The sequence below is a fragment of the Myxine glutinosa genome, chromosome 5 (assembly GCF_964187855.1).
Source record: "Myxine glutinosa chromosome 5, kmMyxGlut1.1, whole genome shotgun sequence".
Taxonomy (NCBI): domain Eukaryota; kingdom Metazoa; phylum Chordata; class Myxini; order Myxiniformes; family Myxinidae; genus Myxine; species Myxine glutinosa.
Genome location: NC_136265.1, coordinates 103403906 through 103427263, shown reverse-complemented (window position 1 = coordinate 103427263; position 23358 = coordinate 103403906). Strand labels below are relative to the sequence as shown.

Below are 23358 nucleotides of genomic sequence, written 5' to 3'. Positions count from 1 at the left end.
ATGGAAGGATGAGGAGAAGACACACACACACGAAGGTGAGGATGGCGTTGGACGGTGGAAGGGGGAGCTACCTAGACATAGGGCATTAAATTGAGGTTACAAACACTTATGCTAACACTCATTAAGAGATAACTGATGAATAATTAACTCCTCATTAACCCTTAAGTCATTTTCATAACAGTGTTATCATTCACATAAATTGCAAAGAGGAATATATTTGTTGTTGTTGTTGTTGTTGTTGTTGTTGTTCAAACCTTTATCGATCGAGGATAAATCAGCAATGAACTCGGACTCCACCTTCACTTCCGCAATAAAATCTGAAAATAAAATCATTTTCAAACTCAACTTTCATTAAAACTTCATCCCATTCAAACTCGACTTCAAGGAGAATTTCTGAACAAACTCAAAAAATGTATGGTGATGGTGAACAAACAAACTCAAACCATTTCCGGGTGTTTCTCCATTTCCGTCGATTGTTGTCTACTCTTGTTTGAAGTGAAGTACCAACCGAGAATGAAGGTGTGGAGGTTGAAAGAGGTGACAGTGAGGGAGGCATTAAAAGAGAGGCTGAGTAGGGTAGAGGATGATGTGGTTGAGCTTGAAAGTGGTTGGATGTCAATGAAAGATAGTCTGCTGGGAGCTGTTGGTGAGGTATGTGGATGGACAAAAGGACCACCGAGGCACTCGGAAACATGGTGGTGGGATGAGGAAGTTGGAAAGAAGATTGACGAGAAGAGGAAGAAGTTCAAGGAGTGGCAGAAGACGAAGGGTACGGGGGCAGAAAAGGAAGAGCATGAAAGTTATAAGGCAGCCAAGAAGGCTGCAAAGAAAGAGGTAGCAAAGGCGCAGGAGGCATGTAGGAAAATATTCGGAGAACGCTTGGATTCGGAAGAGGGTCAGAGATCGGTATTCAGGATTGCAAAGCAGATAGCGAAAGAGAGGTGTGATGTGATGGGGGTGAGTTGCTTGAAGGATGAAGTGGGACAAATCGTTGTGGACCCAGATGGAATTAAAGGAAGATGGAAGAGATGTATGGAAATATTGTTGAATACAGAGAATGAATGGGATGGCAACATAGAGAGTAACCCAGTTTTCGGACCGGCAGAGAAGATAACTGAGAAGGAAGTTGAGGAAGCGATAAAAGCAATGAAGAGTAGAAAAGCGGGAGGGCCGACGGGAGTTGTGGGAGATATGTTGAAGGCAGCAGGAAGTTGGGGTGTGAAGAGAATGACAGAGATCTGCAATCTGGCGGTGAAAGAAGGCCGCATTCCAGTGGTTTGGGAACTGAGTACCCTTGTCCATCTATACAAGGGGAAAGGTGACCCTCTGGAGTGTGGCTCCTATCGAGCGATAAAGTTATTGGAGCATGGAATGAAGGTATTGGAAAGGGTGTTGGAGAGGAGGATAAGGAAGAAAGTGAAGATGGACGAAATGCAGTTTGGATTTGTGCCAGAAAGAGGAACGACAGACGCGCTTTTTATTTTGAGGCAGTTGCAGGAGAAGTACATGGAGAAGAGGAAGAAGTTGTTTCTTGGGTTTGTTGATCTGGAGAAAGCATTCGATAGGGTTCCACGTGAAGTAGTGACATGGGCATTGAGGAAGTTAGGAGTGGAGGAATGGTTGATCAGAGTAGTGGTGGCAATGTACAAAAGAGCGCACACAGCTGTAAGGACGAAGGACGGGAACAGTGGTGAGTTTGAGGTGAAGGTGGGAGTGCATCAGGGGTCGGTACTAAGTCCACTACTATTTGTAGCTGTGTTGGAGGCGCTAGCTCGGAACGTAAAGGCAGGTTTACCGTGGGAGTTGTTGTATGCAGATGATCTGGTGTTGATTGCAGCAAGTATGGATGGACTGAAGGAGAAGATGAACAAGTGGAAGGAATGTATGGAGACGAAAGGTCTGAAGGTGAATATCGGAAAAACAAAGGTGATGGCAAGTGGTAAAGCATGTGGTGAGGTGGAAAGAACTGGGAAGTGGCCATGTGCTATGTGCAGGAAGGGTGTCGGAGTGAACTCAATTCAATGTACAATGTGCGCTGAGTGGGTTCATCAAAATGTAGTGGTTTGAGAGGGTCATTAACCAGTGTGGCAGCTACATTCAAGTGTAAGGTGTGCACAGAGGGAGCTGCAGATGGAGGAAATGTTGAGTTGGATCTTGGAGATGGCGTTAAACTGGAAGGTGTGAAAACATTTTGTTACCTAGGAGACATACTGAATGGAGAAGGTGGATCAGACTCGGCAACGGTTGCTAGAGTGAGATGTGCATGGAAGAAGTTTCGGGAACTGAGTGGCGTGCTGCCGAGGAGGGGAGTGTCGTTGAGGCTGAAGGGAAAGGTGTATGCTGCATGTGTGAGAAGTGTTATGATTTATGGGAGCGAGACATGGGTAATAAATGTAGAGCTCAACGAAGGCTGGAAAGGGTGGAAATGTGAATGGTTCGGTGGATGTGCGGAGTATCGTTGAGAGAGAGGAAGACAAATGATGAATTGCGAAAGATGATGGGAATCGAGCCTGTGATTGATGCTGTGAAGAGAAACAGTTTGAGATGGTTTGGTCATGTGTTGAGGAAGGATGAAAGTGACTGGTTGAGAAGAGTGATGGAAATGAATGTAGAAGGAAGTAGAGGACGGGGAAGACAGAGAAAGACTTGGCTAAAGATGGTGGAAGAAGACATGTGGGCAAGGGGGTTAACAAGGGGAGATGCAGAAAATAGGGCAAAATGGAGAAGATTGTCATGGGGACCGCAAGGCTAACGCCCGCTCTTGCAGGGAAAATGGCCTTAAAATGCCTGTTGTTGTTGTTGTTTGTTTGTTGTCTACTCTTGTTTAGGTGTCGATTGTCATTTGTATAATTTGCTCATTGCTGCGTCTTTTGTATGCCGCCTGTTTGGTTCGTTTGATCATGTGGGAAAATACAACATCCATCCACCTTTGGTGGCAGAGGTAGTGTTAGAACAATGTAATGAACGGAATTCAAATTTTGTGATGACCTTTGACAGTGTGAACAGGAATGTGATGTGAAATCTATGAGAGGATTATGGAATACCTGGAAAATTAATCAAAAGGATAAAGAACAATAAATGCAATGGATGCAAAGGCAGTGTGATGTGTAATGGAATGTGACGTCACAAACAGGTGCCAGACAGGGATGCAATGTTGTCTCCACTTGGATTTGAGTGGATATTAAGGAGGCCAACAGAACATGCCAGATAAGGAATAGACTGGACGGGAGGTGACCATCTGGAGGAGTTCAGCTTTGCGGATGAGACATGTTTTCTATGGAACACCAAGCATAGAATGCAAGAGAAAGTAAATAGGCTCCAGGAATATGCCACGAATATAGGCCTGAACATCAACACCAACAAAACAGAGACCACGAGACTGCGTGTATCAGACAACAAACAACGCTGCCATTTGCAATGACCTGATTATACAAGATGTGAACAATTAAAATGAGAATGTGGAGATTGATTGGGCACGTACTGTGTATGGAAAACAACATCATCATCAAAAGAGAAAAATACATTGGAAGCCTGAAGGTCAAAGGAATGTTGGATGCAAACGGTCAAAGGTCAAAGGATTCCTGAAGGTCAAAGGAATGTAGGAATGCTGGTGGTGAATGGTGCAAACGGAACCGAGAGAGAAAGCTCTAAACAACCTGGACAGTGATCGGTCAGTAGGCCCAAGACAGAAGACGGAAGTGGTGCGAGTTCCTCGAGAGCCTGGCTACCTACGCATGACGTCAGGCATAACAGGATAATAAATAAGCAAGTAAACCCCTTAAGCTTAAAGCAACTTGGGTCATAATGCGAAGAAAGATGCACAGGCGAATATAATGAAGATAAACGAAGGGGTAGTCTTGTGGAATACAAAAGAGGGGCTGCTATAGCCAGACTCAGTGGCTTAATGTTGAGAGGGTCTGTCCGCTCCGAGTCTGGGAGGGCGGCGGTTCGAAGCTGATCACGGCTTAGTCATACCAAAGACTTCAAAAATGATACATACTGCTTCCTTGCTTGACACACAGCATTCCAAGAGGATAGAGCATGGACAAACAACCATGGACAAACAAGGACAATCTGGTTACCCTGGTAACCAGAGTGCAGGCTTTGACAGGTCTACAGGCCTCGTCCTGCGTTGAAGTTCCTTGTGAAGGAACTCGTATACAAGCCAACTCTCGTTTTTGGTGTGAGTCTCACAATTTTGTCTCCAGTCTCACGTTCTGAAGGCCACACAAGCTAATCTCACGGGTCCGTCGGCCTTCTGGAAGCAAATGTGAAAAAAACCCAATTGTGATGATCGGAAAGATTTTTCCATCGCGGTTTGTTTTTCAATAGTCTAGCCGACGTGACAAGACCACAAAACATAAAGGTATTCTTGAAGAATGTTGTGCTTTCTGTGAAAGTGATGTCATGTTGTCATGTATGTCAGTGTTCGACGCCTTAGCTTAGAAAAGCTGTGCATAGAATCACGCAACTCTGCAGAGGCTGCGTGCTGTGTTTGAATGTCTTATGACTGAAGTACAATTGCTTTTCAATGAGTGAGTGCTTCCTTCTTTCACTCGCATCAACCTACTCCTGCAGTGAGAGGATCCCAGTACAGTACAGGTAGGTAGGTAATTTGAACTCTTCAAAAATATGCTTCGGAAGTTTGTTACATCAGATGCCAACAAACAGGTAGATGATATCACAAAAGTGGACTTTGTAATCATCTAGGACCTAGGTGGTTTTGTAGTATTCACAAACTTGCAGCTGGGACAGTAACAAAGCAGAGGGTGCAAAAAACTTTCTAATGAAGGTGAAACTTGATGAAGGTTGTTAATGACAAAATGAATGAATGAATGATCGTTTTAAGGCCATTTTCCCCGCTAGAGCAGGGGGTTAGCCTTGCGGGCCCCATGACAATCATGGTTCCCTGTTTGAGGCAATGTTTTTATGGCCGGATGCCCTTCCTGACGCCAACCCTTAGTCGCCTCTTAAGATGCGCAGGGATACGGTGTACCTATTCTAAATCGAGGTACACACCGGGATCATTCATCCCAGCAAGCTGGTACTCAATTTGCCGACCTCGGAAGGATGACAGGCTGAGTCAACCCCCCTGGTCGACCGGGATTCCAAACTCAGGATCCTAAGATCCCAAGCCTGCACCCTAACCGCTAAGCCAACACCAGGCTTGGACAGTAACAAACAACACCAGGCCTAACCGCTATGCCAACACCCAAGCATGCACCTAAGGTTGCTAATGACAGGAAGTTCAATAAAGGAGTGAAAGCATTTTATGTGAAAGTTACTTTTCAGGCATTAGAGAAATTGCCCTTTAATGATGGTGTCCTCAACCATGATACTCTGCAGGAGCAGGTGGATGCAAGTGAAAGAAGGAAGCACTGACTCGACTACGATGATAGTGTCCTCCAGATGATCGTGCACATTTGACTTGGTAGAATATTTCAATGCAAACGACTCAAGCCTCACTTCAGTTTACACCTGTACAATTGGATAAGTTGCAAGAGGAATTTGAAGACTACCAAATTCTTGAGAATGATATTCCTCTTGTAGTCTGGGGAAAGTGATAGTGTATGGGGAAGGAGCAGAGGAAGAGGAAAGGGGTGTGGGGCATGGACGAGGAGAGGAAGGGGGTGAGGGATGTGGAGGAGGAGTGGGAAGAGAATGAGGAGGAGGACAAAGAGTATCATGGAATGCTTATGATATGGGGTTACATATTAGATGTTAACGAGAACTACACTCTTCGACTTCACGACGTCGTCCGACATGCCTCGGTCCACATTATTACATCATTATAATACTTGTACCACGTTTGATTTAAATCCATTCAGCTGTTCTCAAGCTATCACATTTTTACTTGGCATGACCTATGACCTTTGACCTCTTGACCTCTGTTTTTGTCCATCTCTCCGTCTATCTCAAAAATTTGTTGACGGATTCGGACGGAATTTGGTGGAGAGGTTGGGTGTGTGACACAGACGAAATGATTAGATTTTGGTGAAGATCTGCATCGATCCGATAATTTTTTGGAAAGCGATTCTTCACCATCGAGTGAAAGGGGAAAAAAAAACTACATATAGCACGATATCTCAAAAAGTTGTGGACAAGTTATGACAAATGTTGTGGACGAGTTATGACAAAAGCTGTGGACGAGTTATAACAAAAGCTGTGGACGAGTTATAACAAAAGCTGTGGACGAGTTATGACAAAAGTTGGTGGATGAGTTATGACAAAAGTTGGTGGATGAGTTATGACAAAAGTTGGTGGATGAGTTATGACAAAAGTTGGTGGACGAGTTATGACAAAAGTTGGTGGATGAGTTATGACAAAAGCTGTGGACGAGTTATAACAAAAGCTGTGGACGAGTTATGACAAAAGTTGGTGGATGAGTTATGACAAAAGCTGTGGACGAGTTATAACAAAAGCTGTGGACGAGTTATGACAAAAGTTGGTGGACGAGTTATGACAAAAGTTGGTGGACGAGTTATAACAAAAGCTGTGGACGAGTTATAACAAAAGCTGTGGACGAGTTATGACAAAAGTTGGTGGATGAGTTATGACAAAAGCTGTGGACGAGTTATGACAAAAGTTGGTGGATGAGTTATGACAAAAGCTGTGGACGAGTTATAACAAAAGCTGTGGACGAGTTATGACAAAAGTTGGTGGACGAGTTATGACAAAAGCTGTGAACGAGTTATGACAAAAGCTGTGGACGAGTTATGACAAAAGCTGTGAACGAGTTATGACAAAAGCTGTGAACGAGTTATGACAAAAGTTGGTGGACGAGTTATGACAAAAGTTGGTGGACTAGTTATGACAAAAGCTGTGGACGAGTTATGACAAAAGCTGTGAACGAGTTATGACAAAAGCTGTGGACGAGTTATGACAAAAGTTGGTGGACGAGTTATGACAAAAGTTGGTGGACGAGTTATGACAAAAGTTGGTGGACGAGTTATGACAAAAGTTGGTGGACTAGTTATGACAAAAGTTGGTGGACGAGTTATGACAAAAGTTGTGGACGAGTTATGACAAAAGTTGGTGGACGAGTTATGACAAAAGTTGGTGGACGAGTTATGACAAAAGTTGTGGACGAGTTATGACAAAAGTTGTGGACGAGTTATGACAAAAGTTGATGGACGAGTTATGACAAAAGTTGTGGACGAATTATGACAAAAGCTGTGGACGAGTTATGACAAAAGTTGTGGACGAGTTATGACAAAAGTTGGTGGACGAGTTATGACAAAAGTTGTGGACGAGTTATGACAAAAGTTGTGGACGAGTTATGACAAAAGTTGGTGGACGAGTTATGACAAAAGTTGTGGACGAGTTATGACAAAAGTTGGTGGACGAGTTATGACAAAAGTTGTGGACGAGTTATGACAAAAGTTGGTGGACGAGTTATGGCAAAAGTTGGTGGACTAGTTATGACAAAAGTTGTGGACGAATTATGACAAAAGCTGTGGACGAGTTATGACAAAAGCTGTGGATGAGTTATGACAAAAGTTGTGGACGAGTTATGACAAAAGTTGGTGGACGAGTTATGGCAAAAGTTGGTGGACTAGTTATGACAAAAGTTGTGGACGAATTATGACAAAAGCTGTGGACGAGTTATGACAAAAGCTGTGGACGAGTAATGACAAAAGTTGTTGGACGAGTTGGGTCGATGCCAAGAGCAAGTGGATTCGATTTTGGTGAAGATCCGGCCTATCAGTGGGATACAAAACGTAGTGTTCAGCCTGGCGGAGGTATGCGCTCTACCGAGTGGTGTTCCAGTTATCTACATCAGTTACAAAGCATAAGGGAGAATAAATGTCAGTTTCTGGTTAATAAATGTTACTAACATCATGATATCATATACAATACAGGTACCAACTTATATCGGTGTAAAAACATTTTCTGGTAAAACACAGACTTGTTGATCAGTGTTGTAAAATAGCTCCTGAAATTGCAAACAACTGAGAATACACCAGAGAGCACCTGTAACCTCCCCCCCCCCCCCCCCCACCACCCCCCTTTCCCCCGCCCCGGGCTATCGGGGCATGAACCCAGCCTGGTATAAAGGCTCGGCTCGCGCTGAGGTACTCTCTACCTTTGGCACGGCACGAGCACGTCGCAAGTTTATTTACCTGGCCAGGTTGGTATGGAAACCTGAATCCCGAACTCGTGTTACCATCAAAGTTCTCTCACAACTCGTCCGTTAACGAATCTGCTCTCAGGATTCGAAATCCCCGTTCGAGCTCAGATTACAACGAACGGAATCGCTTCACCGGCTCAGGGCATGGACACGTGACCCCATCCCCGTGTAAATGATTCTTTATTTACACAGAGCACAGCACGGACCCCGCACGGCAACCAGAACTTGACGATGAATTATAAATGACACGTACCAGATCCCCACTCCATATCCTCAAGTGGACCGACCATGGGAGACCCTCTCGGAGCGACCTTGGGAGATCCTGCCGGAGCGACCATGGGAGACCCTCCCAGAGAGACCATGGGAGACCCTCCCGGAGAGACCATGGGCATGGGAGATCCTCCCGGACCGACCTTGGGAGACCCTCCCGGAGCAACCTTGGGGGACCCTCTCGGAGCGACCTTGGGAGACCCTGCCTGAGCGACCTTGGGAGACCCTCCCGGAGAGACCATGGGAGACCCTCCCGGAGCGACCTTGGGAGATCCTCCCAGACAGACCTTGGGAGACCCTCCCGGACCGACCTTGGGAGACCCTCCCGGAGCGACCTTGGGAGACCCTCCCGGACCGACCTTGGGAGACCCTCCCGGACCGACCTTGGGAGATCCTCCCGGACCGACCTTGGGAGATCCTCCCGGACAGACCTTGGGAGACCCTCCCGGAGCGACCTTGGGAGACCCTTCCGGAGAGACCATGGGAGACCCTCCTGGAGCGACCATGGGAGACCCTCCTGGAAAGACCATGGGAGACCCTCCCGGAAAGACCATGGAAGACCCTCCCGGAGCGACCATGGGAGACCCTATCGGACCGACCTTGGGTTTGGGAGATCCTCTCGGACCGACCTTGGCAGACCCTTCCGGACCGACCTTAGGAGACCCTTCCGGATCGACCTTTGGAGACCCTCCCGGATCGACCCTGGGAGACCCTTCCGGATCGACCATGGGAGACCCTCCTGGACCGACCTTGGAAGACCCTCCCAGATCGACCTTGGGAGACCCTCCTGGACCGACCTTGAGAGACCCTCCTGGACCGACCTTGGGAGACCCTCCCGGATCGACCATGGGAGAACCTCCTGGACCGACCTTAGGAGACCCTCCCAGATCGACCTTGGGAGACCCTCCCGGATCGACCTTGGGAGACCCTCCCGGATCGACCCTGGGAGACCCTTCCAGACTGACCTTGGGAGACCCTCGTGGACCGACCTTTTGAGACCCTCCTGGACCGACCTTGGGAGACCTTCCCGGATCGATCCTGGGTGACCCTTCCGGGCTGAGCACGTTTCCTCCATTCGAGTCGCTCGTGGGTCCAGGGGGGTTCTCTCTGTGCTCCTCACCAGGGAGATATCGGCTCATGACGCACGCACGGTACAGTACAGTACAGTACAACAGCGCACCGTTCAAGGTTGTCGGACAATGTGCGCGTGAGGACTGCTCGAGAAGAATGCGCCCCAGCGATATCTCAAAAATGAACTCATTCATCAATTCCAATCCGCAGATTCGCCACAGATCGAGGATTTCATTTAAAACGTTTCGGGTTTTGTTTAAAACATTAAAAACGAACAGGAATTCCTGATCGAATCCCCAATGGCGCACCCACAGCTCGTCTCGGAACATTTCAAACAACAAAACTGGGACATTAACCAGTCCAGAACACCACAGGTATCTTCATCGAGATGGGACGCGTCACTTGACTATCTATCCATTTATTACGTACTAACATTCTGTGTGAACCAGAACATGCTGTGAATGAAACAAAGTACAATATTGTGGCGGACACAAAAGCCCACTGGCGTGGTGACATCATTCCGCGCACCAAGTGGGCGGTGGCCACGCCCGAGGGGTAGGCGTGGCCTCATGATATACACCGGGCGCGCAGCCCGGAGCGCGCCAGTGTTACAGTGAGCTCCTGAAATAAAGACGCTTATAAGTTACCGCTTGTCCGCTTCCTCCTTGCTCGCAAGCAGCGCGCGTAACGCCGCGCTTTACTGGTGACCCCCTCGACGTTGGATCTGCCGGAGCGATCCTTCCACACGCGACGCCATTGCCATGGCCAACTTCATCAAACTTCCCGAATTTTGGGAGGCTCAGGCCGAAGTCTGGTTCGTCCAGGCCGAAGCCCAATTTCAGCTTCGGCGCCTCACCGGCGATGACACGCGCTATTGCCACATCGTCGCCTCCCTCGGGCCCGGCACGGCCGCTCGAGTTGTGTCTGTCCTTCGCCACCCACCGGACGGCCACAAGTACGAGGCACTCAAGCGGCTACTCCTAGCCACGTTCGGCCTCACGGACGACGCACGGGCCGACCGCCTCCTGGATCTCCCCGAGCTCGGTGACACGTGCCCGTCGGTCCGAATGGACCATATGCTGTCACTGTTGGGCGACGAAGCCCCCGGTTCTCTATTCCGGGCACTTTTCCATCGCCAACTTCCAGCGCAGGTTCGCCTCGCGTTGGCCGGGACCGGGCTAACGGAACCCCGAGCATTGGCAGCCGAGGCGGACAGGTACTTCGCCGCTTCGGACACGCGGGCGAGAGTCGGCGTGGCCGTCACGGCCCTCGTGGCTGATGCTGCTGATGCTGCTGCTGATGCTGCTGATCCACAGCATCAGCTTATACAGCATACGCAGCATGCCGATACGCACCTCGTGACCGCCGCCACGCCCCGCCCACCGCCGCGGCGAAAACCGCCACCGCGGGGAAACCCGCCAACTCCACCGGCCTGGCGGAGCCAGCCGCGCTCCTCCAGCTCCACCACCTGGTGCTGGTTCCACGCCAAGTTCGGCTACGAAGCTCGGCAGTGTCATCCGCCATGCTCCTTCAACAGGTCGGGAAACGCCCGGGCCGGCGCTCAATAGTGGCGATGAGCGCCGGCCGTTCGAGCAGCCTGCTGTTCATAACGGACACCTTCTCCGGGCGCCGTTACCTGTGCGACACGGGAGCGCAGGTGAGTGTCGTTCCCGTCGGCACGTCAGACAAGCACGCCGCGGGTGGGGGCCCCGCGCTGCTTGCCGCGAACGGGACGCCCATCCGTACGTATGGAAAACGCTGCCTCTCTCTGCGGTTCGGAGGGCAGGTTTTCTGATGGACGTTCGTCACCGCCGACGTGCCCATGGCACTGCTTGGCGCGGACTTCCTGTGCGCTAATGGGCTCCTGGTCGACGTCAAGCGCAGACGTCTTGTCCAGGCCGAGACGTTCAGCTCGCTCGCTTGTGCATTGCCCAGCTCAATGAGCGGCTTGCCAAGCGGCTTGCCGAACGGTTCGGTTCCGGCCACGTTGGTCTGTACGCTTCCGGCAGCGGACGCATTCACCCGCCTCCTCGCCGGCTTCCCGGCCCTCACGCGGCCCACCTTCTCGGCGGGGGCCGTCAAGCACGGGGTGGCCCATCACATCCCCACCGTCGGGCCACCTGTCTACGCCCGGGCACGCCGCCTCGAGCCGACGAAGCTGGCGGTGGCAAAAGCGGCGTTCGCTACCCTGGAGCGACTCGGCATCGTTCGGCGCTCAGAGAGCGCTTGGGCATCGCCGCTGCACATCGTGCCGAAGCCCGGCGGGGGATGGCGACCGTGCGGGGACTATCGCCGTCTCAATGACGCCACGACTCCCGACCGCTACCCCGTCCCCCACATTCAGGACTTTTCCGCCCGTTTGGCGGGCATGTCCTTCTTCTCGAAGGTGGACCTCATAAGCGGCTACCATCAGGTCCCCGTCAGGCCGGAGGACGTCCCGAAGACGGCGGTCATCACGCCATTCGGACTCTTCGAGTTCCTGCGCATGCCCTTCGGTCTGAAGAATGCGGCTCAGGCATTCCAGCGACTGATGGACAGCGTCCTGCGTGACTTGGATTTTGTCTACGTCTACCTGGACGATATCCTCGTCGCCAGCGCGTCCCGCGAAGAGCACCTACGCCACCTCCGCACGCTCTTCGAATGCCTGGGCCAGCATGGCCTGATTGTGAACCCCGCAAAGTGCCGGTTCAGCACCACCATAATCGATTTTCTGGGGCACCGTGTCACCAGGCACGGAGCCGTCCCCCTGCCGGCCAAGGTGGAGGCGGTGAAGGGGTTTCCGCGCCCCCGCACGATCAGAGGGCTGCAGGAGTTCCTGGGCATGGTGAACTTTTACCATCGGTTCCTGCCCCGTATCGCCCAGCTCCTGCGCCCCCTGCACGAAGCTCTCCGAGGTAAGCCGGGCAAAGGCGACGTTACCTGGACCGAGCAGATGGACACGGCGTTCACGGGCGCGAAGCTCGCCTTGGCTAACGCCACCATGCTCGCGCACCCGGCGCCCGATGCACCGATCGCCCTCACCACCGATGCCTCGGACTACGCGGTGGGCGCGGTGCACGAGCAATGGGTGTGTGGCGCTTGGCAACCGCTGGCGTTCTTTAGCCGGCAGCTTCGCCCGCCCGAACGCCGTTACAGTACCTTCAACCGCGAGTTGCTCGGGCTTCACTTGGTGGTCAGGCACTTCCGCCATCTGCTCGAGGGCCGTGCGTTCACTGCCTTCGTCGACCACAAGCCGCTGATCTTCGCGATGGGCAAGGTCACCGAGCCGTGGTCGGCCCGGCAGCAGCGTCACCTCTCGGCCGTGTCCGAGTACACGACGGACATCCAGCACGTCGCGGGGAAGGACAACCCGGTGGCGGATTGCCTTTCCCGGGCCGTCGCCCACGCAGTCCACCTCGGCATCGACTATGCCCGGATGGCAGCGGACCAGGCCGCTGACCCCGACGTCCAGGCCTTGCGGACTGCCGTCACGGGCCTCCGCGTCACCGAGGTGGCGTTCGACGGCACGGGCGCGGCCCTCTTGTGCGACGTCTCCCTCGGGCATCCTCGCCCCATCGTGCCCGCGGGCTGGCAGCGCCAGGTGTTTGACGCCATCCACGGCCTGTCCCACCCGGGCGCGAGGGCCTCCCAAAGGCTGATCGCCGACAAGTTCGTCTGGCATGGCCTCCGGAAGGCCGTCCGCGGCTGGGCCAGGACGTGCCTCGCGTGCCAGCGTGCCAAGGTGCACCGGCACACCCAAGCCCCGTTGGCCCCGTTCACGGTGCCGGAACGCCGGTTTGACCACGTCCACGTGGACCTGGTGGGACCTCTGCCCCCCTCGCGGGGTTTCACCTACGTCCTCACCATGGTGGACCGCACCACCCGGTGGCCGGAGGCCGTGCCCTTGGCATCGACAACGGCGGCCGATGTCGCGCAGGCTTTCATCGCCACCTGGGTCGCCCGGTTCGGCGCCCCCTCAGACATCTCGTCCGACCGCGGCCCCCAGTTCACCTCGGAGCTCTGGGGGGCGGTCGCGCAGGGGCTCAGGGTCCGGCTGCACCGAACCACGGCCTACCACCCCCAGGCTAATGGCCTGTGTGAGCGATTTCACCGCTCATTGAAGGCCGCGCTCCAGGCCACCCTCCGCGACGGCGGCTGGGTCGACAGGCTCCCCTGGGTCCTGCTGGGCCTCCGGACGGCGCCCAAGGAGGACCTGCGCGCATCCGCGGCGGAGTTGGTCTTCGGGCAACCGCTGCGGGTGCCGGGCGAGTTCCTCTCCGACTCCACGGCACCATGGTCTGCGGCACAGCAGCGCTCCGCTCTGCAAGAGACCGCCCAGAGGTTCGCCCCGGTGCCAACGGCATGCCACGGGCACCCACCGACGCACGTCGCCCCGGAGCTTCGCACGGCGGAGTACGTCTTCGTCCGCCACGATGCCCACCGGACACCACTGCAGCCCCCGTACGACGGGCCTTTCCGCGTACTGGAGACCGGGGCGAAGCACTTCACCCTGGACATCGGCGGTACTCCTGACCGCGTTTTGGTAGACCGCCTCAAGCCGGCCCACCTCGACGTGGACCATCCACCGCCAGTGGCCCGACCCCCACGTCGGGGCCGCCCCCCTGCAGGCGGACCCCCGGCACCGCCCAGCCCCGCCGCCACGCCGCCCCCCGGTCCTGCACCCATCCCAGGGGCAGCCAGGGGCATCCCACCTGGCATCCCTGCACCCCGGACGCCGCCGATCGCCAGGGGGCGCTTCGGCCGGGTCATTCGTCTGCCCCGCAAACTGGCCCTCCAGGTGCGCGGGAATTCTGGGGGGGCACGTGTGGCGGACACAAAAGCCCACTGGCGTGGTGACATCATTCCGCGCACCAAGTGGGCGGTGGCCACGCCCGAGGGGTAGGCGTGGCCTCATGATATACACCGGGCGCGCAGCCCGGAGCGCACCAGTGTTACAGTGAGCTCCTGAAATAAAGACGCTTATAAGTTACCGCTTGTCCGCTTCCTCCTTGCTCGCAAGCAGCGCGCGTAACACCGCGCTTTAGTATAACCTTTCAATCGATCCAAACTTTATTTTCTTAGCGACGGCGTCACATGTGGAAAGAAAACAGACCGTTCGCCCCTACGAGGTCTTGCAGATGCCGGAGAGGACGTTCCTGCTGCCGTGCGACGCAATGCACAACAGGTGCTGCACCTGCACTTCATGCTGAATCAAATCGCTAATTATGGTCCAATCATCTCCAGAGGCTCTATTGTGAAGGCCTCTGCATCTTTGGCCTCCATTTGGCAAACCATTCGGCTCCATTACGGATTTCACCCATCTGGGGTCCATTTCATAGACTCGAATTTAATCAACTGTTCACCTGATGACCACCTGAAAGATAGTTCTAGTGTGCCGGGCAAATTGTGTCCACCGTGTCCGACAACTGTTCGGCCCCCACAACATTTCTTAAGTAAATGCGACTTTCTTCCCGAGCCTGACCACCGCTGTATGGCTGGTACTCGTCACGTGGGGATTAACAACTACAATAGTGAGGAAGAAGAAGAATACAACAGACTGTGGGTTACCGATTGTTCCGACGGTGAAGAAGAAGAACACGACTTTGAGGTGAAACCTGAGCATCGTGCCGAGGTCAGTGATTGTGTCATTCTGTAAGTCGGCGTGACGTCACAGCTCGGCACAGCGACGAAATTTCCCCCAAACCAAGATGGCGGCGCGTTGCCCCGTGACGTCACTACGTATTCACGCGCATGACCGACTTCCAGAATTACTTAACTTCGAGCGTGCGTGAAGATCGTGGACCGCTTCGAAAGAACCGTGACCTCCCCGACAAGATCTCGCGAGATCTCCAAGGTTCATTAAGGAATCGTGAGGTTTATTAGTATGACGAGTACGCCCGTTTATTGGTATTCTGGAAGTCATGCGCGTGAATACGTAAGTTATTGGTATTCATGCGCGTGAATACGTAAGTAGTGACGTCACGGGGCAACGCGCCGCCATCTTGGTTTGGGGGAATTGCGCCGTGGTGTGTAGCTGTGACGTCACGCCGACTAACAGAATGGGGATTAACAACAACGCATTAACGCTCAATGACTGCTATGAAGAAGAAGAGGAGGAAGCCAACCTTGGTGTAGAGTCTGACCCTCATGCTTATGAGTACCTTGATGTGAAACCTTTGTGGATTTATGACAGTGAGGAAGAAGAAGAATACAACAAACTGTGGATTACCGACTGTTCTGACAGGGAAGAAGAAGAAGAAGTAGAACACAACTTTGACGTGAAACCTGAGCCTCATGCCTACGAGGTCCGTGATTGTGGCATAGGGAGTAACGACTACCCATTAACCAATACCGATTGCAATGTAGAAGAAGAAGAGGAAGCCAACCTTGATGTTGTCCCTCATGCCTATGAGGTTAGTGCTCGGCACGTGGTCCAACCACTGTTCTGAAGAAGAAGACTACTTTGATGTGAGACCGAAACCTCCCAGCCCCAAGCTGGCTCAGAGATGTGTGAATGGGAATGTGCTGGGGGAACCCTGAGGGTGATTGTAAATGATATCAGCCTGCATCAAGCTTCGCATCTCATGACAACCTCTGACATTGAACAGATTTACTGTGGAGAGCAACCTACGCCATTTTGGCCTGAGCCTTGCTTTGTTCACTCTGCGGCTGATCAGCGCGGAAGTTCCAGCACCACAGACCTCCCCGTAAAGCTCGGTGCATACTTTCCATACTGGCTATTGAGCAGACAACTGTGAGCTCCCCGGACACGGTAGCAGTTCCCTTTGCTGCCGACATCCTTAAATACTACCGCCAGTTGGTCCTTGTTCTTCGGGGGACTGTCACTTCCTTTACTACCGCCTGTATTGTCAACGATGGGCATAGGGTGACACTGCTAGTGCTCAATGCTCTGACTCGTTTGTGTGTGGATTTGCCTCCCGTTGGTGGCCTTGTTTGCCTCGCTGTGGATTGTGGCGTGTCCTCTGGACGACACCGACATATTGTGGCGGGCACAATGATCAATAATTCCGCGCACCAGTGGGTGGCGCGAGCGTCCGGGCATGGAACTGAGATACATGCCCCGCCTTTCGGCCGATCGGCCATGCCCAGGAACAAGGCGTGGCCTCGGGACATATATGCGGGCTCGAAGGTCGAGCCCGCCCAGTGCTGATGTGCGAGCTTGTAATAAAGTGCTTTCGTTTGTACCACGTGTTGTGGCCTACCTTTTTGGCAAACGAGTTGTGTGTGCACAGCACCACACTGGTGACCCCGACTGGTTCAGCCATCGCTGACCCCCGAACGCGCCATGGGACTACGCGTCGGACTACGCGGTGGGCGCGGTGCACGAGCAGTGGGTGAGTGGTGCTTGGCAGCCGCTGGCGTTTTTTAGCCGGCAGCTTCGCCCGCACGAACGCCGCTACAGCACCTTCGACCGTGAGCTGCTCGGGCTCCACCTGGGGGTCCGACACTTCCGCAATCTGCTCGAGGGCCGCCCGTTCACGGCTTTCGTCGATCACAAGCCCCTTGTGTTCGCGATGGCCAAGGTCACCAAGCCATGGTCGGCCCGGCAGCAACGTCACCTCTCTGCCGTGTCCGAGTACACGATGGACATCCGTCACGTCGCGGGTAAAGACAACCCGGTGGCGGATTGCCTTTCCCGGTCCGTCGCACACACGGTCCACCTCGGGATCGACTATTCCCGGATGGCGGAGGACCAGACCGCCGACCCCGACGTCCAGGCCTTGCGGACCCCCGTCACGGGCCTTCGCGTCACCGAGGTGCCGTTCGACGTCGTGGGCACGGCCCTCTTGTGCGACGTCTCCCTCGGCCGGCCTCGCCCCATCGTGCCCGCTGGCTGGCAGCGCCCGGTTTTCGACGCCATCCACGGCCTGTCCCACCCGGGCACGAAGGCCTCCCAGAAGCTCGTCACGGCGAAGTTCGTCTGGCATGGCCTCAGGAAGAACGACCGTGACTGGGCCAGGACGTGCCTCGCGTGCCAGCGCGCAAAGGTCCCCCGCCACACCCAGGCCCCGGTGGCCCCGTTTACGGTGCCCGAGCGTCGGTTCGACCACCTCCACGTCGACTTTGTGGGACCTCTGCCCCCCTCGCGGGGGTTCACCCACTGTTACGTGGTCCTCCCGGTGACTACCTGGTCTTGGTGACCCCCGGACCGTGAGAGGAACTCCGCCAGAAAGATCTATTATTTATGCACTTTCGTAACGCAATCAATATGAATTCCAGTCAATAAGAAACCCCCACACCAAGGATCCGGAATAATCAATGATATATTCCCCGAGCAATCAACCACCATCAACAATCAACAATCAATATTACAAAGATGGCCATCTTATATATGTGTCCCCTTTCCCCACTCACGACCCCTTTTGGTCACTGTCCCTCACAATGTCTCTGGGCCCCTCCAGACCAAGGTGTAGGTCAGCTTCTCCGCACACGGGCGGTTGAACGAACCCCTGGCTGACGTGCTCCCAAACGTGCACGTCACGTACCGGGAACAACGGCTGCAGCGCACACCTCCTTGCCAAGCAAAGCGGGCAAAGCAACGCGCGGCTTGCCCAGCACGCGAGGCCCAAGGTGCGACCCGTACGCGTCCTTGTAGACGGTGAGGCGAACTGTGCCGGACGCTTGGTTCCGTGCACGCACCCACGGCGACTTGACGTGTAAATGGGTAATTACCCCGCGCAGGTAACTCCTTTCGCCAGACGGGCTTTCAAACGCAGCGTCCCCCCACGCTGCTCAATATCGATACCGCTCACGTCGGAGCTCGGCGAGGAAGAGGAAGATCGCTGCTTCTCCCGGACCTCGTGTCTTTTCTTCTTCCGTTTCCGGTCTCCTTTTCCCCAGAAGGGCTCCTGACCCTTTAATCACAACAACCTTTAATCGACTACACATTAATAAGCAAAGACCTGAATAGTAATTCACATAAATCCACATAAATCCGTAACACTCCCCCCCTTCAAGAAAGAAAGTTTGAACCCAGCGAAAACTTTCTTTGCCGGCCAACTTTGATAAACAAATCAGATAACTCCCACCCCCACATCATCAGTTCCCCCCGGGCACAGTTATCAGTTAAAAATAAAGCAACAAAATTTCACACAATCCCCTAGATTAATTCCCTCTGGACCCAGCGTCAACCACTTCTAGTTTCTCTTGAATGACGGTTAAGAAGTGGTGACCAAAGCCCCCAAATTTACCTCTCGATAGCACTTTTTCGGGAGGCCCAGCTGAGTATTCCCTACATGGACGCCTTAAGGAATGTGGAGTTCACGGTTAGTCCAGGGAGGAAAGTTCATTACATGGACGCCTTTAAGAACGTGGAGTTCACGGTTAGTCCGTGCAGGAAAGTTCACTACCTGGACGCCTTTAAGAACGTGGCGTTCACGGTTAGTCCGTGTAGGAGCCCCGGCTCGGCGGCTCCCCCGTATCTAGTGCTTCAACTTCTCCAGACTCCTAACAGTTACGGTGGGACCCCTTGTCCCAGCCGTTACTTGACTGGCGGTCTCCTTCTCGGCCAGTGCTCTGACATTCCTTCTTTCAGGAGGTGCCGTAACTCTGGGAGCCTCCATAGTAATATCAGCTGCTGCCAACCCCAAAACTACCGCCAAGTTGTCCTCTTCTGTAGACCTCTCGACGCCTACGAAATGCCTTCCCTACTGTTATGGTCCGACCCTCAAAAGCCTTACCATTCCAATTCTTCTCTGCCTCTCTGGCGTCTCTTGTGCTTGCAAACATGACAAAGCCGAACCCTCTTGACCGTTGCGTTTCCCTGTCTTTTACCACCCGCACTTCCACCAGCGGCCCATATCTGTTGAAGACAGAGGTCAGAACTTCTTCCTCTGTGTTGAAGTTCAGTCCCCCTACAAATAACTTGGAACTTTTGTCGCCATCCCGAGCGGGGGTGGTGTTATTTCCCCTGCGGGGCTCTTTACCCACCCTTGGGTTACCATAAATTTGCCCCCCGGCCAAATCATTCCCGATAATCACAGATACTCCCTCTACAGGAAGCGTGGCTTGTAAACCGACGGTGACCGGTCCTGACACCAAATCGGATTCCAAATGGATGACATGAAGTGGGGCACTAACACAGCCACCGATCCCTTGTAACCGAACACTATCACCAGTTGCGGTACTCTTTGACAATGGCAAAATGCCTTCAAGCATTAAGGATTGATGGGCTCCTGTGTCCCTCAAAACCCTAACCGGTCTTGGGTTAGTCAAGTCTCCCTTGAGTGAGACCAACCCCTCATAAATAAATGGTTGGTAACTCTTCTGTGGGCGATTTCTTACGCTTGCCATCGCATTCGGAGTGGTAATAGTCGGACTCCGCTCTGGGTTTTCCCTTTTCATGAGGTAACAACTGGACATCAAGTGTCCAGGTTTCTTGCAAGAAGCGCAAGTAGGCCCGGAGGAAAAACTCGTGGTCTGCCTCGGGCCCCCCGAAAAATAAGTTTGTCTTGGGCCCGTAGCCCCCTGATTTCGAACAGTTCGGGTATCAGCGTTGTCCCCATAATCATCTCGAGGCCGCCGCCATGTATTGTCGTTCTCCGCACCTGCTGTTCCACACCTCCCCTGCGGAGATCTAGGCGAGGAGTTAGGTTCGTGGACCCCTATCCAGTGTGTTAAGGCATAATCATCTGCCATGGTGGCTGCGTCCCACAACTTCGGTACTTTCTTTTCCTGCAGGTACACTTTGATGTCCTCGTGGACACACTGTTGAAATTCCTCCACCAGCATCAGGTCACGCAATGCTTCGAAGTCGTTCCCGACTCCTTTCGACTCACACCACCGATCAAACATGTTTTCTTTCACTCTGGCAAACTCCACATGGGTTTCACTCTCCCTCTTCCTGGCATTCCTGAATTTTTGCCGGTAAGCTTCCGGAACCAACTCATAGGCTTTTCTCTCCTCTGCTTCGAGTTCCCTGGCAGCTCTCCTCTCCTCTGCTTTTCTCCCTTCTAACCTTTCCTGGAGTTCTCGTTCCACTCTCCTTTCCTCTGCTTGTTTCTCTTCTCTCCTCTCTTTTGCTTTCCTTTCTTCTTCTGCTCTTTCCTTTTCTGCTTTCCTTTCTTCTTCTTTGATCCGTTCCTGGCTCCGTAATTGCAACTCCAGTTTCCGGAGCTCAACGTCTTCTGGTTCTTCGGGTAGCCAATCCCAGGCTAACTCGTCCCATGTTCCTAATCCCACCATAGATTGTATCACCGTGGTCTGCAACTCTGCCTTCCTCAAATTAGTTCGGACCTCCAAGTTAAAATGTTTGGCCAATTTCAAGAGGTCCGACTTTAGTAACGCTCGGAACTGTGCCTCACTCGGGGTTACCGCAAAGTTCTGTGCCACAAACGCCATGGTGCCTATCGTTAACACCTGTTAACCTTCACCCAAGACTTTACCCCCAATTTCCCAAAAATTTACCAATTAATACTTAATTAATAAATTTTAATTAATAAAAATATTATTTTATTATTTTATACAATTTTAGATCCCGGACGTAGACCCAATTGCGAATCCGCAAATCGTAATTTGGACGAGCCCCCAATTCTGTTACGTGGTCCTCCCGGTGACTACCTGGTCTCGGTGACCCCCAGACCGTGAGAGGAACTCCGCCAGAAAGATCTATTATTTATGCGCTTTCGTAACGCAATCAATATGAATTCCAGTCAATAAGAAACCCCACACCAAGGATCCGGAATAATCAATGATATATTCCCCGAGCAATCAACCACCATCAACAATCAACAATCAATATTACAAAGATGGCCATCTTATATATGTGTCCCCTTTCCCCACTCACGACCCCTTTTGGTCACTGTCCCTCACAATGTCTCTGGGCCCCTCCAGACCTTTCCTGGAGGTCTGGCTTTCATCGCTTTCATGGCTTTCATCGCTCAATGAAGGCCACGCTCTGGGCCAGCCTCCGCGACGGCAGCTGGGCCGACAGGCTCCCCTGGGTCCTGCTGGGCCTCAGGACGGCACCCAAGGACGACCTGCGCACGTCCTCGGCGGAGCTGGTCTTCGGACAACTGCTGCGGGTGCCGGGCGAATTTATCCACGGCTCCTTGGCCCGTGTAGGTCGGCTTCTCCGCACACGGGCGGTTGAACGAACCCCGGGCTGACGTGCTCCCAAACGTGCACGTCACGTACCGGGAACAACGGCTGCAGCGCACACCTCCTTGCCAAGCAAAGCGGGCAAAGCAACGTGCGGCTTGCCCAGCGCGCGAGGCCCAAGGTGCGACCCGTACGCATCCTTGTAGATGGTGAGGCGAACTGTGCCGGACGCTTGGTTCCGTGCACGCACCCACGGCGACTTGACGTGTAAATGGGTAATTACCCCGCGCAGGTAACTCCTTTCGCCAGACGGGCTTTCAAACGCAGCGTCCCCCCACGCTGCTCAATATCGATACCGCTCACGTTGGAGCTCGGCGAGGAAGAGGAAGATCGCTGCTTCTCCCGGACCTCGTGTCTTTTCTTCTTCCGTTTCCGGTCTCCTTTTCCCCAGAAGGGCTCCTGACCCTTTAATCACAACAACCTTTAATCGACTACACATTAATAAGCAAAGACCTGAATAGTAATTCACATAAATCCACATAAATCCGTAACACCCACCTCCTCACCATGGTGGACTGCACCACCCGGTGGCCGGAGGCCGTGCCGTTGGCGGCGACGGCTGCGGCTGACGTCGTGCAAGCCTTCATCGCAACGTGAGTTGCCCGGTTCGGTTCCCCCTCGGACATCTCGTCCGACCGCGGCCCCCAGTTCACCTCGGAGCTCTGGGGAGCGGTGGCGCAAGGGCTCGGCGTCAAACTGCACCGCACCACGGCCTACCACCCCCAGGCCAACGGCCTGTGCGAGCGCTTTCATCGCTCAATGAAGGCCACGCTCTGGGCCAGCCTCCGCGACGACGGCAGCTGGGCCGACAGGCTCCCCTGGGTCCTGCTGGGCCTCAGGACGGCACCCAAGGACGACCTGCGCATGTCCTCGGCGGAGCTGGTCTTCGGACAACTGCTGCGGGTGCCGGGCGAATTTATCCACGGCTCCTTGGCCTGCGGCGCAACAGCGCTCCACCCTGCAGGAGATCGCCAGGAGGTTCGCCCCGGTGCCGATGGCACACCACGGTTGCCCGTCCTCCCACATTGCCCCGGAGCTTCGCACGGCGGAGTACGTTTTCGTCCGCCACGACGCCCACCGGGCATCGCTGCGGCCCCTGTACGACGGGCCCTTCCGCGTGCTGGAGACCGGGGACAAACATTTCACCGTGGACATCGGCGGTGCCCCGGATCGTATCTCCGTGGACCGCCTCAAGCCGGCCCACCTCGATCTGGATCACCCCCCGCAAGCAGCTTTGCCTCCGCGTCAGACCCCAGGCACCCCCCAGCCCCGCCGTCCCGCTACCCCCCCAGCCCTGCACGCATCGCCAGAGGGTGTTTCGGCCGGTCATCCGGCTTCCCCGCAAGCTCACCCTTCAGGTGCGCGGGAATTCTGGGGGGGCGCGTGTGGCGGGCACAATGATCAATAATTCCGCGCACCAGTGGGTGGCGCGAGCGTCCTGGCATGGAACTGAGATACATGCCCCGCCTTTCGGCCGATCGGCCACGCCGGGAACAAGGCGTGGCCTCGGGACATATATGCGGGCTCGAAGGTCGAGCCCGCCCAGTGCTGATGTGCGAGCTTGTAATAAAGTGCTTTCGTTTGTACCACGCGTTGTGGCCTACCTTTTTGGCAAACGAGTTGTGTGTGCACAGCACCACAGCATCACTGGACCTCCCGTGGTGTTCCATCCACGGAATCCTGGGCGGACAGCTGCATTCATCCACCTATGGGTTCGTCAGGACAGATGTTGGCGGGTTCGGGCTCACCTCCATCCTTCCTCCGCCGGCGCGATCTTCCACCCCTAT

General features: G+C 53.8%; 1 protein-coding gene across 1 annotated transcript in view; it reads right to left on the bottom strand.

Moving 5' to 3' along the window:
• The window catches only part of LOC137427311 (uncharacterized), an 88706-nt gene extending 79116 nt beyond the window's left edge, over nucleotides 1–9590 (bottom strand). The window contains 2 exon segments of the mRNA XM_078777396.1: nucleotides 255–317; nucleotides 8385–9590. Coding sequence (XP_078633522.1) covers nucleotides 255–317; nucleotides 8385–9540 — 1219 coding nt within the window. The 5' untranslated portion in view covers nucleotides 9541–9590.
• Between the last annotated feature and the right edge of the window lie 13768 nt (nucleotides 9591–23358).